Source organism: Plectropomus leopardus, chromosome 3 (assembly GCF_026936395.1).
Source record: "Plectropomus leopardus strain MGB_pleo_1.0 chromosome 3, ASM2693639v1, whole genome shotgun sequence".
Taxonomy (NCBI): Eukaryota; Metazoa; Chordata; class Actinopteri; order Perciformes; family Serranidae; genus Plectropomus; species Plectropomus leopardus.
In genome coordinates, this window is record NC_142178.1 from 9073258 (window position 1) to 9092332 (window position 19075).

The following is a 19075-nucleotide window of genomic DNA, read 5'->3' on the forward strand; positions in this document are numbered from 1 at the left end:
TGAAATGATGTGTCATTATTACAAAACAAAAGTAAAGGAGTTTGTTTGTTCTGTCTTAAATACACTGCAAAATGTTCAATAACTCTGTCTTTTTGAGTCTATCTGATTATCTTGTGAGATTCCCATTACATGGGGCAGTGTTTTTGAAAATTGTAGCTCATAAGGATATGTACTCTATTCTAATTACAATTACTGTAAACTTTATAATGCTGATAGCTGTTTTCTGAGCATATCATAGTGTTGAGGTTGAGTTAATGTATTCCAAATTGGTTATTAGCCATTAGTTTCCATTACTTTCGATACAATAGGGAATTGTTTTTCAATTATAAATGATGTTGCAAATTAATACTTTAATAATACTTGAGACTCAGCTGGTGCACAGCAACCAAGCGTTAATTATCATGTTCGTTTCTGCTGGATTTGATTTTCTAACTGCATAGATCGAGAGTTTTATGCTTTTCGGTTCACTGTGATGGATTACCTTGTCTCTGCAAGATGATTCTTAGTGTGACTGGTCAAAACAATCAATACATAAAAAGAGAGCATATGCTTTGAAAAATGGTATAAGTTACAAACCCAGTAGTGTAGTCAGTTTAAGTCAAATTCATTTGGTTAAAAACAAAGTTCATTATACAAAATTATTTAGAAATAATATATCGATACCCAGGGGGAAATTGAGACACATTACAGTCACGCTTAGGTATAAAGAAATTACATAAAGTAGAAATAAAAAAAGGAAAAATGCAAGGAAAAAGTGTGCATTATGCTAATATTTAACACAATGTATACATGCTGAGGGAGGTCTTGAGTACTTTGCTCAGCCTGCTGCCCTGCGACCCAGCATATGAAAATGGATGGATGGATGGATGGATGGACAGATAGAGATGGATGGATGTAAATACTAAAATAAAAGTAGGAAATATGTTGTGTAAGATATATGAAATGTGTACAGATATGTGCATGATACTACATATACATTCAAGAATAAAGTAAGTTAGAATTATGTATGAATAGTATTGTGCAGGTAAATTATCATTGCATAACTTATGTAAAGGGCTTCATGTCAGTATTGCATATAGATAACAAATGATGGCTTAAGATAATGACTTATAGGTGCTGATGGGTTAAAATAAGGCCAAAGGCCTGAGTCTATTGACTCAGAGTGTCTAACACCTTGTGGGGAGGGGTTGAAAAGTGCGATGTCCACAGGCAGAAATGACTTCCTGTGGTGTTTCTCGGAGGAATAAGTCTTGCACTGAATGTACTCCTGTGCTGGAGCAGCACATCACTGTGAGGATAGAAGACAAATCTTAATTCCTAACATTTCTTTGTCTGTCTGTCCTGCAGTAAGAAGCGTAGCTCCTTGTTCCGTAAGATCACAAAGCAGTCCAATCTGCTGCACACCAGCCGCAGCCTGTCCTCTTTGAATCGCTCCCTGTCATCAAGTGAGAGTCTTCCTGGCTCCCCGACTCACAGTTTGTCTGCCCGCTCCCCGACTCAGGGCTACCGCTCCACCCCTGAGCCTTCATACCTGGGTAGGACACTGGAAATAAACAATGCACATACATGCACATAAAATAAACTCATGTTAGAAATATTTGTTTGAAAAACTGCAGTGAGAACAGCTAGATATATTTTTAGAAAATGGAATTGGCCTTGATCCAAATTTCTTTCCAAAACACAGCGTATTGCCAAGAAAGTGAGCTTTTAAAGCCAAGATTTTGTGCTAGCCTTAAAAGCCCAAGTTCTCTTAACTTTTAAATCAAAGTGTGTCTTTTCCTGTGGGAATCTTTAAATCTTGATTGATCTTTTCTGCTCTCTGTCTTCCTTTTAGGTGCTTCCTCCCAGAGCAGCTCCCCGGCCTCCAGCACTCCAAACTCCCCCGCTCCCTCTCAGCACATGAGGCCCAGCTCGCTGCACGGCCTCTCCCCTAAACTCCACCGCCAGTATCGCTCTGCACGTTGTAAGTCTGCAGGTAACATCCCCCTGTCCCCGCTAGCACACACACCCTCCCCTACCCAGTCTTCACCTCCGCCATTGCCCGGCCACACTGTCGGGAGCTCCAACACCACCCAGTCCTTTCCCGTCAAGCTCCACTCCTCGCCGCCAGTGGTTCGTCCCAGGCCCAAGAGTGCTGAACCCCCTAGATCGCCTCTTCTCAAACGGGTGCAGTCAGCAGAGAAGCTGGGCTCGCCTCTGACCCAGTCCAGCTCTACGGGAGGGCTGGGGGGTCCGCTGAGGAAGCACAGCCTGGAAGTGCAGCACTCTGAGTACCGTAAGGACGCCTTCCTCTGTGAGCTCGGGCTCCAGAGCCTGCTGGAGACGGAGGGAGAAAATCTGCCACCTAATCCTCCACCCCTGCCCTCATCCTCTACCACCCCAGAGACCGGAGTCCTAAAGCCTGTGAGGAGACTCGGGAGACAGGAGTCACCGCTGAGCAGGGAGACACTGCTGGCTGGGAGAGAGAGAGAAGAGAGGGAGAGAGGACGGGAAAGGGAGAAGGAGAGGGAGACTGACACCGGGGCAGTCCTGGAGAGATTGAGTCGGGTTGGAGCAACAGTATCGCAGTCATCCTTAACAAGAAAACCTCATACAAGTGAGCTGCCGTTTAGCTCCCAGGCTGGTCACACCTCCAGACTAAGTGCAGAAACCACTAAAGCCACAACTGCTAGCACCCCTACCAAAACAACAGGAAGCTTAGGTGGTCAGAAAGGACCTGAAAAGATCTCAGAGAGTCTGACAGACTCAATGTCAAAACAGCAAGACCTCAAGACCGCCAAAAGTGTGTTAACTAACAGTAAAGAGGAGCTGTGGGGCAGAACTGAACCAAAGCAGGAGGCAGACAGCCAGAGTAGGCCTAGCGTACCTGGTGCTGCCTTCCCCAAGAGCTCAACTCCAGATAAACACATCAGCATCAACGCCACAGTGAAAGCACCTCCTTTGGGCATGAATAAAACCTTTAAACCATCAGGGATTGGGGACAGCCTGAGAAAGACTGGGGCAGAGAGCAGCGACTCAAGAACTCCAGACTTCGGCTCCAAAAGCCCCAAACTCCCGGCTCGCGTTCTCGCTCCCGTCGTCCCCCCACATGGGCAGCCGCTCTCTCTTGGCAAGGTGAGGCAGGGACTCGGGCCCGTCAACTGCTATCGAGGAACGCTTGACTGGGAGGACAAATGTCGCCTGGAGGTCGTGGAGGAGCACTCGCCTTCCCCCTCTCCCTCACCAACAGCCGTCACCCCGTCCCTCTGCGGTCCTTCCCTCTGTAAATCTCGGCCTGTCTCCCCTGGCGACAAGACGAGCTTCGTCAGCCAGCTGACCACTGTGGCCAAAAACGTCCTTGGGCCAATCAAGCTTGGCTCCCAGGAGGGATCCAAGAGCAAAGACCAGCAGACTAAAGCAGCGGAGGAGAGGCAGGGAGGCACAGCGGGGAAGTCTGACTCTCCCGCTGGAGGTCGAGCGGTTGTAGGGGCCGCAGTTGTGACCCAAAGTCCTGCTGGCTCGCCACTAGAGAGAGCTGCAACAGGTAGTAGCCAGGGGAAAATGTGACCCAATGGAGTCCCAAAATGGGACTTTAATAAAATAAAAATTGAAAAAAGCCTTTTTTGGATGAACAATGCAACAGAAGTCAAGCACTTAAAAATGTACATTCCAGTTTCAGAGTATATAAAATGTTATTTATTGATTCCAATCACTGACTGATTCTAACTTAAAAACCAGGAGTGGAAAAATCTACTGTAAAAGGTGCATTATCTGTTGATTTTCTATTATAAAGTATTTAATAAGAAGACTCTTAATGTAATGTGGAACACTTTATCAGATGTATATGTGTGTGGGTCTATGTGAACGCATGTCATATGGTATGTACTGTACATGTATTATAGGTACAAGAAGGTCAAAAAGTGCTTTACTGATCAAAACATGCTGAATACTGTGAATACCAAAATCCAGTCACTCTGTTTTCTTTCAGTCAGCCCTTTTTTTCTTTTAACAGCTTATCAGACAAGATGAACTGAGTCACAGTCGAATTGTAATATTTGCATCAAACAACTCGACGCAGCCTCAGTTTGGCTACTAAGCGAGCATCAAGATGATTAAGCTCATTTCTTCTTCATCCAGCAGTTTACTGGAGTTGCTGTGCTCGGTCAGACAAAACCAGAGCAGGCACTCTGTCAGTGGATGTCACGTCAAGCACTGTCTAGCTCTGTCGGTCGCAGGGGATTGTGCGAGTGTGTGTATGTGTGTGTGAAGCCACCTTGGGTCTATTTCTGGTGGTTCTTGCAGGCAGTGTCCTTCTGCAGAGGAAAGCGTGGTTGACAGAGCTCAGGCTCAGCGCTTATCTCCCCTTCGCAGGAGGGCCGCCAGAGCCCCTTCTCTCCCCCTCTGCCTCCGACTGCAGCCTGCACACACAAACACACGTATACACACTCACACCACCACAGGAGGCAGCACTGTCAGCAGCTGATTTTCATGCATTTAAATCCATACCCCCATGGTCCGTGAATTGGGATGCGAGTGAGTGAATTAAGAATTGTGCGAGTGTGTGAGAATGAGTGTGTCTTTTCAAGGGGTAATTACACTCAGCACGGTTGACTCAGCAAGGGTCACGACAGAAACTGGAAATAACACACAAGCAGTTACAGGCTTTGCTGAGCACTCTGGTACTTTAGTAACACATCACACAGGCACAATGATGAAAACTTATGTGGATATAAAAAAAAGTGAACCCATGAAACAGGGAAAACAGGCAGTCATGGATGTAGCATAATGTGTTTGTTAAAGGGCTCTATAGCAAATGGTAGGGTTTGTGGATTTGGGCATGGTACAGTATATCACAATGGACCTGTTGGTGTAAAAAAGGTTAAATACAGTATTATCAGATTGACTGTGTTAGGTCGTTAGGTGCAAGCTAGGTAGTGGAGATTCATGTAAAGCTCACATTTTGCGATATAAAATACTGATTAAGATGTTTGAACCTCAGCAAGAGCGCTGAGAACGTTAAAACGTTCACAGGAAAAACAACTTGTGCGCTTCTCCCACCGGTCACATTCATCTCCTTAGTAGTTCATTCTCAGTAGTGTATATAATCTTATGCAAATCATGTACAGCCGCGTGTGAGGACTGTCGCTAAACTGCTACTAGCAGATTTAAGCAAGAAAATAGGGGTTAAACATTTTGATCCAGCTTTGATTTGACAGCGATTTGATTAAAATGACTCTTCTGAGCTATGTAAATGTAAACTGATTCAACAGACAACAGCAACTTCACACAGAGGCAGAAGCTCAAAGACTAAAATGCATTTTTTTTTGGGGTCCAAAAGGGAAAAAGTCTAAAGTTAGTTTTCCAACCGTTTAGCATGTTGTGCTGGGAGCAGTTGTTTTACATCAACTAGTCTGGCAGTATTGTTTTGGTTTTTAATTCATCTGAAAAACTAAGACAATGAGCTGGAAGTGGCTAAAAGCTATGCACAGTTGAAAGCTGAGTTTTGTGGTACTGGCAGATTGTTTTACATAACCAGACATTAATATGAAAAACATTTCTTAATTCATCTTTAATGCAATATACATTGGTTTGAATCTATTAAAAAGGATGTTGTTGGAAATCCATCCTTAAATGTAACAATGTTTGAGAGTCATTTGCGGATTAGGACACAATGGGCTGCTGGGCTCAGTCGCATAAAAGGCCACCCTTAACACCTTCAGGGCAGGTACAACATGCTGTTGATTCTCCCACAGATACCCTTTTTCCACCAACATGGAACAGGTTCCATTCTGGTTCCCACACTTCATTTAGAACTGTTTAAACCATTTCCACCCAAATAAATTGTTTCAGAACCCAAAAAATTGGTTCCCAGCTGGAACCAAAAAAAATAGCAGGTTTTTCTTGACCTTAAACATGAACCTTGACGACATCAGTGGGCGTGTCATGTTCTACAGGCTGGAAAGAGAGAATTAAGGCCAAAATAGAAACATTGAGTGAGAAATCATTGGAAAAAAGCATGCAGTGATCTCATTAATAGATGATCCATGCTTGTTCTTGGATAAAAACAAAGTTTTGTCATAACTGAACAAAAGTTTTCAGCTAATCATTGCAATCTGCCATGTTGGTCAAAATGCTTACTTCTGTTTTGCATTGTGTAACGCCCTCTGTTGATGACTCATCTTTGATTGCAGTGGTTCTGATCAAAGCTGGTGGAGACTCGGGCTGGTTCGCTAGATAGCATCAAGGTTCCAAGAGTCCTGAATGGAACCAGTTCAAGAACCAGAGATAATTTTGGTGGAAAAGGGGTAAGAGTTGAAATACATAGAGTATTCAGTGCATCTGAAGTCCTGTAGATTAACTGAGGGGAAAGAAACACTCACTTAAAATGTACCATGATGGTTTATATCTTGTGACATCTTTAAAGTGAATGTTTTTGGCTATTCCTTGAGTTTTTTTTTACGACTTTGGGACAGCTTCATGCAGTAACTCTGGTGTAGGGGCCGCCTGAGCCCTTGGGCCCCTGGACCTGCTAGGCCCATTCCGTAGTACACCTATGTTGAGGGTGCACCAATGATTTTACACCACCCCCAGTAGAAAGTCTGATGCAGTCCTTGCACCAACCAGTTTTTTTCCTACATTGTACTCTACTGCCCTCCAGTGGTTTAAAACATCCACTGTTAAACATGTTTCCATACAATATTTGTTCAAAATCCGCTTAAGTGAGAGTTTCTGTACTGAAGCCAAGACCACTAACATACTGCAGAATGGATGTTATTAGCCATAGGGTTACTGAATATGCATTTATGTTTCTAACAACAAAATATTTGCAGTAATTATCAAAGGAACACTTGAATCATGAATTTATTCTTCTTCTGTTGTTGTGTTCTTCGCGTGACTGTTAATTATATCTTCTGAAATAGGGATTAACATTTTTAATATGATATACTGTCTTATATATTCTACTGATAGGACTGGGTTCTTTTTTTATCTCAATGTAATAAATGAGTCATCTGGTCAGCTCTGATCACCTGATAAAGAAAACTAACTGTATTGTGATCTTATACAGCTAAATGCCCACTTTCAGGCCTTTCCCCAATCAATGGTGTCTATACTAGTGTTACATGTTTTAAAAAATCTCTTCTTTTTCTTTTTGTGATTGACAGAGAGAGTAGTATAAAATGCACTTTATTTGAGAAAAAAATCTTCAGTTGCTGGTATTGTTTGTAAGTTACTTTGAAAAAAAAGAAAATATACTGTATACAAATATGGATTCTACTAATGAACACTAAAGTAAAAAAAAAACAAAAAACAAGCAAAAAAAAAACATTCCACATTTCTCTGTTCACTGAAAGCGTATTTATTTGTACCATGGGGCATTTTTGTTTGTGATAGATGTGATTCAAATGCAGACACCTGAAGTGCAGTATGTGGAATAAAATTCTGAGATTTGTTCCAAAGCCTGACACCTCTTTTGTGACTATAATCTGAAATAAGAATGCAGGAGCAAGCCTTGTAGTATTTTATCACAGTAAACACTTTTTCAGCTACATTTTACATATACATATACATTTTACATATATACATATAGGGACGATTCATTATTTATTGGGGGGGTGCAAAAAAGAGGAGGACTGGACTTAGTGATATTTCATCAAAATCCCTTTATTCTACATGTTAAATTAAACATTTGGCCAAAAATAAACTGTTTGCACTACCTAACTACGAAATGAGTAAAACCCTAGGCTTTGTTTCAACTCCAGGTTTTTGTTTTCAACTTTTAAAACATCAAAGGGTATGCTTAAGAATTAGAATGACCAATTTATAGTGGGGGCCATGGATTTTCTGCCAGTCACTCAAGGAGGCTCAGGAAAAGATATTTGTAGATTCTGGGAGGGTCAAAATTAAAAAGACACAAGCAGCAAAAAAAGAAAAAAAAGTCATACTCCAGCTACTCTCTCCTCCAATAAATAAGTCCCTTATCATGAATTAAATAATCATTTTCAAAGCACCAAAAAAAAAAATCGATAATGGATTGGTGATTGTGGCTATGTTCTATTTAGGTTTATCCTGGTATTGTCCATTCTGGCTCACATGCATGGCTTCCTTCCTTCTCGGGGCCAAAGAACCTTTACAACTCTTCTATAGTGTCTTTGTCTCCGGCTAGCAGGGGAAGGAACAATTAAGCATTTTTCACGAGTGTTTTTTCCAGCTATAATAAGTGTGGAAAAAAAACTTGATGAGGTTATTTAAACCATTGTGTGTAAAATATTTTTACTCAGCTAACAAATCATACATATATCTATTTAAATACATATAATTAATCTATTTACTGTCGTATGATTTGTACACTCGGTTACATATTACATAACATAAAGTTAATAAAAGCCACTGCTGATGGCTATTACTCGAATATTATCCAATCATCCTTCTCACCGTCATTACTTCAACCAATGGCGTTGCGTCAGGAAAGGACAACAGGAAGTGAATGTCCTCTGCTGTCAGAGGGAGACGCTAAAGCGGCGGCTGGTCAGGGCACTAAAAACCCGCTATGTACTGGACTATTTTCGCTACACTGTGAACAAATTGGCTTGTTTGTTAAATGGAGGAACCCGCACCATGCTGACAATAGCTGTGCTTTACTGAACACTTCATGTTTACGGACAGTGCGGCTCGAAAAGCTAACATCTAGAAATGCTAAAGTTAGCCAGCCTTAGCAAGCTGCTACATTGAAATTGATCCGCGAAGACTGCCGTAGTGGATGAAGAAAGAGAATAACGCTGAAATGGGTCAAAATACTGCAATGTATCGACCAGCTTAACCGGCTTTTACAGCAGGTAAGTAGCTGTTAGCTGGCGAGTCTTTAATTTCAGGTGAATTAGCCATACTTAAAGGTGGTGTAACATTACGGCGGTCACTTGATTGTTAGGCTTGTATGTTGCGTTAACAGAAAAATATTGGTTACTGGGACCAAACGGACACATTAAAATTACTGTGAAGGTGTTGGCCATAAAGTAACGTTACACTGACTCTCTCACACACGCACTCACACACATTACTCGTGTCGTGACAGACGCATGTCTGTCCTGCGGCGAGCAGTCGCTTGAGGTGTAGCTGCTTGATCTGCAGTGAGGAATGGTAACAGACACCATAATCAGATGACTTTCACAGACGCTGAAAAAGCTCGACATGCCGGTTGTCAAATGCAAATCACATGACGTTTTTTTTCTCCACATAAATTTCCACTTCATCACACACCGTCCTACTGTTCCTTGTTGAAACTACTACTCATCAGTTTCAGGGCAGGGTGGAAAAGTCACTGGTAATTTCCTTTGTGTGTTGTTCGTTGCGAAAACAGTAGTTGAAGACAGATGACTTCAGTTTATGATGACAGCCTTGCACTTATTTGTATTTTTCAGGAAGTGTTGACTTGCCTTCAGACTGCAGGCTGGTTGTCGTGCCCGTTCCCCTTACAGTATAATAAAGTCATGTGGATTTTAGAGTGTGAAACATATAGCCTGAGAAATGCAGATAAACTAAACACTTGTCTACTTACTAGCTTTCTTTCAGCTTTCAATATTATTTTCATTATTCATTCATTTGCAGAGGATTTATGTGCCTTGTGGAGCTTTACGATCTGTATAAATCCACAAGAAAAATCCTCTAACAGGGAGGAAAAGAAAGAAACCTCAGGGAAATCAACAGGGGAGGATCCCTGTTCCAGGACAGACATGCAATATACAGTATGTTCCATACAATAGACTGATATAGGAATGGTTACATAATGAGGAGAAACTGAAGCTAATGTTGTCCCATGGATCCTTAAAAAGTTTTAAAAGGCATAGAATTAATTAAGGGCCTATATTAAAATGTCGTAAATCGGTCTTTCAAAATCTTTCAAGTGCCAAGACATGAGAAGTATGATTTTTTGTCATTTTTTATGACATTGTATTGAAAAATGTCAAATTGCCAACACCATTTTTTAAAATAATTTATCAAAATTTTAATCTATTTTTAAATGTTGTGTCATTGTAATATTGGTGTTAAATTTCATTAATAGTGGCATCACAAAGTATTGAATCTAACTTGCTGTAAGCAGTAGGAACCCTGTCATTATTGATTAAATATTAAGTGTAAGTTAAAGAGTTTCTCGACATGTGTGAAAAGTGTTCGGAGTGAAGAATGTGATCACCTGTCAACAGTCAATAATTTACCTCATTTTCTTTCTCCTATCAGATCTGTGTTGCAATGAATATCGCCAGAGTTCAGCTCTGAGGGCTCAGAGACATGAACTCCGTTTCCCCCAGCGCGGTGCAGTACGTAGGGGGAGTGATGCAGGATGAGCTGGTGGAGAGCCGGAGGCAGCAGCCGCTGGAGCGGCAGGGCAGCTTCGGTCTCCGGCCGCCACAGACTTCAGATTCTAGCAAAGAGGCAACGGGAGAGCCGGACGAGATGGACAAACTGAAGGCCAAACTGATGTCAGCATGGAACAACGTCAAATATGGTTTGTACCTGAAGGAAGAGTGTGTGGATGCTTCTGTCTTGAATTGTATTTCAAGGTCAACAGGCTGCAGAAAAACCATGACAAATATCTGACAAATTCTTAATCAACCTTCTTCATTTGCTACTTTGCCAACTTTCATTTTACCTGCCTCTCTTTCTGTAGGTTGGACTGTCAAGTCTAAAACTTCCTTCAACAAGATCTCACCAGTCACTGTCCTGGGACACTCTTATCTGCTCAACAGTGAAGGTAAGCTGTAAATACAAAAACATATCTTTAAAATCAAAAGTTTGATCCATTTCTTATCAGAAGTGCCTTTCAGATGCTTTGTCTCTTCTCTACAAATAGACTGCAGGTGTTGTAGTGATGTGTGTTTTGGTTAACCTCAGCAGTGTAAACCCTTTTCCTCTGAAAGGTTGCTGGGTTTACATCAGAGAGCACAAAGCAGTAGACAGTAAAAATGTAAACTGAACTGTCTCATGTCAGATAAACATGAGATACAGGTTATAAACAGTTTGAGTCAACACAGCGTTAAGTGTTCTCTTGTTTTCTCTCTTCCCCTCCTCCCCTTTGTCTCCTCTCAGACGAGGTGGAGCGGTTTCGTCTGGCTTTTGTGTCCAGGATTTGGCTGACCTACAGGAGGGAGTTCCCTCAGCTGGAGGGCTCCACCTGGACCACAGACTGTGGCTGGGGGTGCATGCTGCGCAGTGGGCAGATGCTGCTGGCACAGGGGCTCCTGATCCATTTGATGCCCAGAGGTTTGTCTCTCTCTCACAGTTACACAGTTTTACTTTCACACAGAACGTATAGATTACTTTTACATAAAGGGCACCACGTGTAAGCCAAATGGGACATTTTCAAAAAGCTGACTGATCTTTTTTTTTTCTGTGAAACCCATCCGTCCTGCTAGACGGAACGACATTTTAGATACTCCCTCTTGAAGTAAATACTTTCCTTCAAGACCGCTTATATTACAGATCTCTTCTCTTTTTAAGGTTTATTAAAATATTTATATCCAGTGCATTATCACTGGATTTGACCTCTTTCCCTCTGTAATTTTTGTCTTATTCTGGTGTTCTTCACGTTATATATCTACCCGGCAATTTTTTGTTTACACAGTTTGACTCATGGTGTTTCCTGCTGTTTATGTCTCTTCATTTGTCCTTTACTTATCCTGAGTTATTTATTTATTATTTTTACTGCAGACATTTTTCGTCTGTCTGGTGGCTTCTTGTGTTTCTGTCTTCTGTTCTGTCTCATTGAACATTTTTTCATTGTGTCACTGCTGATTACAATGGCATCCAAAAGAAGCCTACTCTTTGATTGTTTAAAACCAAAGACTAAAGAAATTTTTAAAAAAAAGCATTCGTCATATCTTTAGCCATACTTGGTTGCTAAGTGTAAACCTTTCTGTATCCTGTAGATTGGGCTTGGCCAGATGCACAGCAGTTTACCGATGTGGACTTTGAGGTGTTTAGACCGCGGTCCCCAGCCCGAGCTGGAGGGGTCCCTATCCCGTCTTTTGGTTCTCCACGAGGATCCAACACCCCTGAAAAGTCCCTGACGAGTGATCAGGCTCCCAGATGCAGCCAGAGGAAGAGACCTGAGTCTGTAAGGGACAGGCAGGCAGAGCCCATCCACCACAAGCTGCTCACCTGGTTCGGGGATCAGCCCCCGGCACCTTTTGGGCTTCACCAGCTGGTGGAGATTGGCAAAAGTTCAGGGAAGAAGGCCGGTGACTGGTATGGCCCTTCTATAGTGGCACACATACTGCGGTAAGGGCATTTGAAGAGATGTTGCTCTTTTACAAGCAATGATTTACCGTTTTCTTAAATGATTTACAAACTTAAGCATTGACTGGAATGGTGAATTCTCTTCTTTTTTTTCCCCAGGAAAGCAGTGGCCAGAACCTCTGTGCTCCACAACCTGGCTGTATATGTGGCTCAGGATTGTACAGGTGAGATTAACAGAATAGAAGCTAATCTCACCTGTCCAGTTCAGAGATAACATTATGTTGCTTTGCTTCAACATGTATTCTTCTTGGGAATGTCTAAAATAGTCTTTTCTCCTCATGTTTGTATGCCCTGCAGTGTACAAAGAGGATGTGGTGCATCTGTGTGACATGTCATTGAGCCAGACTCCCCCTGATCCGTCCAGCCAGGCCTGGAAGTCTGTCATCATACTGGTGCCTGTACGTCTGGGAGGGGAGGCCCTCAACCCGTCCTACATCGAATGTGTCAAGGTCTGAATATTCAGCTCTCACAACAGCCATCCATACTCAACCCCTCTGTGCTCCTCAGAGGAATATTTACTCAAGAATTGTTTTCTCAAACTTAAGTTCTGTCTCAGATCTCTTAGCTCACATTGACGTCTTTTTTCCATTTCCAGAACATCCTAAAGCTGGATTGTTGTATCGGAATCATTGGAGGCAAACCGAAGCATTCACTGTACTTCGTTGGCTTCCAAGGTGAGAACTTTTTATTTTTGTAAAGAATGAAAGGAAGCAAGGGATTTAAGAACAATGGGCATCAATGTTTTCTTATTTTCTTACATTTGTTCTTGCACAAAGCAGTAAGAAGCAAAGAAGAAAATCCTACGTGGTATTCATAAAACATGCACTTACAACTGTTCTCAACCACTTGAGTATGTTGATGGAATGTGTTTGACCTTTAATTGGGATCATACCAGGCAATTTGCAATTACACCAGGGAAACTCCAAAGTAAACCCATCAAAGCGCAGCAGACAAACTTAAAAGCCACTGAAATTTGACAGGTAACATTAAACTTGGACAAAAAAAATAAAAGAAGTGCCCATCATTTTTCAGTTATAGGAAGTAAGTGGTGTCATCTGCTATGGTAGTAGCAGGTAGCCCCGATTAATTTTCCTCCCATGTTTTTTATAAAGTAAATTTTTATCACCATTACTGATAGTTTAAGACAAGGCAAGTTTATTGGTATAGCACATTTTGGCAACAAGGCAATTTAAAGTGCTTTACATAAAACATCAAAAGCATTGAGAAAGAGTGCAAAAGAAATGCATTATAAAATGGCATTAAAATACAATTTAAAAACACCGTCAAAAAGTTGGAGAAGACTAAGACAGGCATAAAATACAAGAACAAATGTTACTGTGGACTTAAAGAAATGAATAAATATTTGATTCATTAAAAGGCAGCAGTAAATAGAATAGTCCTCAGTCTTGACTAAAAAAAAAACAGAGTCGGAGCAGACCTGCAGTTTTCTGGAAGTTTGTTCCAGAGATGTGGTGGTGCCTATAAGTGAAACGCTGCTTCCTCATGTTCAGCCTTGACTTTGGGGACACAAAGCAAACCTGTCCCAGAAGACCTGAGGAGTCTCGATGCTTCATACTGTAGCAGAAGGTCAAAAATGTATTTGGGACTAAAACCATGCAGTGCTTTATAAACCAACAGTAGTATTTTGAACAGCAACAGCAACATCAGCTGCAGTTGTCTGATCGATCTTTTAGAAACACCTGTAAAGGCACTGTTACAGAAGTCAAGTCTACTGAAAATTAATGCATGGTAAAGTTTTTCCAAATCCTGCTGAGACATAACTCCTTTTATCTTTGATATGTTCTTCACAGCACAAACCACAAGTTGGCTTTTGCGTGTACTGGGTCACGTGTGGTCTTGGGCACTCTTAAAATTTAATCTCGCTTAAGAAGAGTGGGAAATATGCAAGCATTGATTAATGCCACAACAGTTTAAGATCATTTCATGCATGAGGAACAAAATCCTCATTTAGAGGATGGACCTGGTGTTCTTTGGAAACAGCATAAAGAGTCAGGACCAAAGAGAAGCCAACATTTTTGGCAATATCTGCCTTAGAATGGAATTTCGCTTGTAATATCAACCAGACGTGATATGCTTGCACTGAACATGTTGAACTCCCACTCCTGCCTCCCTTTAATCTTGACACTCCCGTTTGTTTCATGGCTGACTCATCTGTAAATGGTTGGCAAACTGAAAACTGCTGTGTGCACAGTGAGTTGCTGGGGGGCTGAGTAAACCACAAATAACTGTAGCTGTATTTATATAGAGTCTATTTTTGTAATAGTCAAATGTTTTTTGATATTCATGAGTGCACTCTACCAGTTTTTCTTGAGATTCATCTTTCCCATGGTGATAGCCTTTGAATTGTGGATGTGAAACTATGACAGCTGGTTAGCCTTTCCTAACCACAGGGTAAACTGACTAACTAAATACAATACAACATGGTATTAGCTCAGTAACACTAAAAATATTCATGATATTCAATAACAACAAGAAGCTTTGGGCTCATTAGCTATTTTTGCTCATAACGACTCCTAGGTTTTTGGTCAATTATACATTCTGCTTCAACAGTTTGCTGTTTTCAGTACAGTAATAATAGTTCACATAAGGCAGGCCAGTCTCCTTCAAACATTTGCTCCTTGTGGAATATACAAAGGCCTATTGAAAATGTCAATTTCAATTATTATGTAATTAAAGGAGTGGTGCCATACTTTGTTCTTCAAAGCTGTGCAGTTACAGTCAGAACCAAAATAAAGCTAGAGCGCTGGCTGTGATAGACTTATATATCCCGTCAACCAACACTTTCCAAAAATACATTCATTACTAATCAGCAATTTTTATTTTTTCTTACTGGAACAAAGATTCTGAGAATTATTAACAAGACACCCAAAATTATCAATAAGAAGAAGTGAAAATTGTTTTGGAAACCAAACCTTTTTGCTGAGAAACACAGGGTTTCTCAGCAAAAAGCGCATCCATTATTTGTAGTGGCCTGCCACAATTAAAACATCTGCCACCACAAATAGGTTTTCTGTTTTTGAAGTTAGATTATCCATTAGGAGTGCTGTTGGAAAATTTATACTGTTCGGTCATTCATTGCACCACACTCCCAGAGCGCAGAGCGTACTTAAGGCGCAAACAAAGCAGCAGAAAATCAGGTGTGGTGAAAGTGAAACTTAACCATTCATTCTGAAAGTTTGCATTTACTTACATAAGCTGCTCCTCTCACCCAATGAAACTATCTAAGCAGCTGTGAAGGGATCAACAGATCAGTTATCCACCCTGTAAGTTACAAACTGCTGCTGAGAGGAATTGTGGATTTAAAACTCCCAGATTATCCGCTCAATTTTTGAAGAGTTCTGCGATGCAATAACACCTCTTGTGGCTCCTGCTGCATCATGCCTGAGGTAGCCAGTTCCTACCGACAAGCTCTTAGCCATAGTATCATGTGACCTATAACAGTCAAAAAAGCATTTCCACTGCAGTTTTGTGAAATATGGCTTTTTCAAATTGCCTGAAAAACCACCTCTTGCGAGTGTAAAAATGTTTTTGTAATAAGTGGGAGGTTTTTGTTGTTGTTTTTTTAAATTGCCGTGTTTCCATTAGGCATATTTCATTCATTTTAGGGTTAATGGAAACCCGCCTACTGTCATGCTGTGGGAAACACATTAATACTTTTAAATTTAATTATAGATTTTTCTGGGTGCCGGCATTTAATGATGGCTAAAGGAAACTGCAGCTTATTGCAGTTGGTATCAGCATCACCACTCAACCATGACAGCTGCATTGTGGGTCAGTGGAAAATGGGAAAGGAAGAAAAGGGAACAGCAAATATGTGACTGAGCCATTTGTCCATTTGTGGTCAACTGATAAGCACCTGACAGGTGGTGATTTTATACTTTCATACAATGTTTCAATTCCTCTTCCTCTCTTCTCCTTCCCGTCTGTTAGATGAGCAGCTGCTGTATTTGGACCCTCACTACTGCCAGCCTGTGGTGGATGTCTCACAAGTCAACTTCTCACTGGAGGTGTGTTGCATATCCTTCTTCTCTCTTCACATTGTTGTCACTATCTCTCTCTCACTCCACTCATCCTGGCTTTTTTTTATCTGTTTTTCTTTATCAGATCATATAATACTTTGACCGTGTGACTTTCATGCACAATAGTGTTTTGACTGCACTGACTGTTAAATAACATGTCCTGTCATGAACTCTTATTGACCTTCACTGTATGACCTCTGTCCCCGTCGGTCGCTGTCTAGTCGTTCCACTGTAGCTCTCCTAAGAAGATGCCCTTCAACCGCATGGATCCCAGCTGCACCATCGGCTTTTACGCCAAGAACAAGAAGGACTTTGAGTCTCTGTGTTCTGCTGTTAGTGTGGTGAGTTTGTGCGCCCTCTTGCCACGAACTGATTTTAAATGTCATAGCATGAATAAATGAAGAGAATAAAAAAATGTAACTTCCTAAGCTGTTTCACAACGTTTCACAAGTTTCACCAAAAATCCTACACCTCCTACAGATCTCAGGTCTATTGAAGATACTTGAATGATACTTTTTACAATCATTTACAAAAGTGCAAAACACAACATGCTGGCAGGGAGTGGAGGGAGGCGAGTGCACAGGAGCTTAAGCCTTTAAATATGTAGCTGTCAGGCTGGAGCCAGTCAGCTTCCTGGAATCACCTGTACAGTTATTCACTCTATTGTGCGCTGAGCTAATCCTAGTGGCTCATCTGCAGCCCATTAAACTCCGACCAAAATTTGCTCGGTGAAATTTGTGTTTCCTTGCTTCCCTTTCCTCCTGCCTGTGATCTCAAAATTGCCATCTTGAAGGATGTCTCAAAATTATAAAATGCATCTTGAGGAGAGATGATGCACAATGCATCCTTCGCAAAAGTCTTTTTGACACCTGTGACGTACAAATGTGGCGTGACACACAGATGGAATATATAAACCATGGTAGCTGACGTGCCATATTTAATCAACGTAACTTTAAAATGACTACTCCTAAGCACGGATTCTTTATTGTGTGAAACACCTGTTGCCTCAATTCTTCTCTCCTCCTTGCTCATATCTCAGATGGGATGGACTAAGACATGAGCAGGGGAGGCAATAAAAGGAATCAAAGATGGACCAACTGTGGAATAAGTAGAAAGGGAATAGAGTATTTTGGGCTGTAAACATAACATTCAGGCGTTTGCATGGCTGGTGGGCAAACAGCAGCAGTACACAAAGTTTTAAATTATACAGGTTGTACACTTTTCTTACGCTCACTGCAGCCAGGCGGTATCCTTTTTTCTCTTTTGCTTGTAGTATTTGACCATTCAGTAAAACAGGAATATAAAAAAAACAAAGAACAATAGTTCATGGATGGGAGGCCAACCCCACTGAGACTATATCAAATCAGTGACTTTTGTCAAAGTTCAATCTGATTGGACTCTGGAGCACTGCAAAGGAGGCGCCTTAATACATGATGAATACACTCTGAGCTGCCACAGTCAGTTTACCAGAAAGATCAACCAGGGCCTACACATTTAAAGGCATACTATGCAGAATTTTACTCATATTCATATAGAAGTAATCTGTCTCAATGATCGCTTATTATCCTCTAGAAGTGTGTGCTGGTGTATTTATCTGCAGAGACTCTGCCCCCTGCCTTTTTTTTGTATTCCCTTCTTATTTTGCTGTGTTCAGGAAACTCCCGGGCACAGCATACAGGTGAGGTTGAGACTTTATAAAAAGGTAGTGACCAGGTGCCACACCATAAGCAGAATGCATTTAAGAGGAAGCTATGAAAATTGCAGACACAGTACTTAAATGCAAATCTAGCGAGGCTGAATGCCAAGAGGACAAACCTTGCTGCGAAACGAGAGTGAATCTGGCTTGGTTGGCTTCTTTTGTTGGCAGATACTGTCCACAAAAAGTAACGGGGGAATTCCTGCATTGTACACTTTTAACACACAATACACAAGTGTATAGATATACAAACACAATTTCACTGTGCAACCTCAAAATCATAACAGTGGGCACATGAGTATTGTTTTGACTTGACAGATTTGAGAAAGTTATATTTGCCGCTTGTCCTTCTTTTATATCTTGTAAAGTCAATGTTTATTCCTTTACTGCGGGTTGAACATAAGACAAACAATTTCAGGAAGTCAACTAATTATGAAAGTGAGAGATTCATCACCAACAAAAGTTAGAATTTGTTACAGCTGTGGTTTTTACAAACAGTGTGGACTCGCTAGATATTCTTGTACTCTCTGGACATTTTCTCGTTGAGTCACTGAATCTATGACATGTTCTGTAGCATTTTTTGATGCTTTGTTGACTTAACTTGATTTCGTTGTCCTCCCAGGCTCTGTCATCGTCGAAGGAGAAGTACCCCATCTTTACCTTCGTAGAGGGCCGGGGTCAGGATTACGGACTTGAGGGTCACAGCAGTAATCACAGTGGACCTGCAGCCCATATCCTGCCCCCGGGCAAACTTGGCAGGAGTAACAACAGAAGAAACAGTGATGAGTTTGTCTTCCTGTAAAGCTCTGAGCAGGATGCTCTCTCAGCTCTCACCTGCAGGGGGCAGAACAGGACACCTCATTTCCTTTCAAAGGGAAAGACATGTCAATGGTGCAGCTGCAAGGTGGACACAGCGCTTTTGTGCTTTATCGTCTTAACTGGTCAACGATAAAAAAAAAACCAAACTGTGTGGTTTCTGTCATCACCTTTTGTGTGGATGGATATTATAAGCTAACAGGCATTATTGAGCACTGGACAGAGCATTATTTTATTGGGCAAAGGCGTGATT

At 41.4% G+C, this 19075-nt stretch overlaps 2 protein-coding genes across 4 annotated transcripts in view; both read left to right on the plus strand.

Moving 5' to 3' along the window:
• mast1a (microtubule associated serine/threonine kinase 1a) overlaps positions 1-7436 on the plus strand; it is an 89175-nt gene extending 81739 nt beyond the window's left edge. For all 3 annotated transcript variants that reach the window (XM_042485278.2, XM_088075510.1, XM_088075511.1), the window contains 2 exons: positions 1348-1535; positions 1835-7436. In XM_042485278.2, coding sequence (XP_042341212.2) covers positions 1348-1535; positions 1835-3546 — 1900 coding nt within the window. In that variant the 3' untranslated portion in view covers positions 3547-7436. The remainder of the gene's footprint in view (positions 1-1347; positions 1536-1834) is intronic.
• A 1012-nt stretch (positions 7437-8448) lies between these two features.
• On the plus strand, positions 8449-18971 carry atg4da (autophagy related 4D, cysteine peptidase a). The gene is made up of 11 exons (XM_042485811.2): positions 8449-8813; positions 10213-10480; positions 10643-10726; positions 11062-11235; positions 11901-12252; positions 12370-12434; positions 12568-12719; positions 12866-12944; positions 16222-16298; positions 16532-16651; positions 18629-18971. The coding sequence occupies exons 2-11, from the start codon at positions 10264-10266 to the stop codon at positions 18806-18808; spliced, it is 1500 nt and encodes a 499-aa protein (XP_042341745.2). The 5' UTR covers positions 8449-8813; positions 10213-10263; the 3' UTR covers positions 18809-18971.
• The last annotated feature ends 104 nt before the right edge of the window (positions 18972-19075 follow it).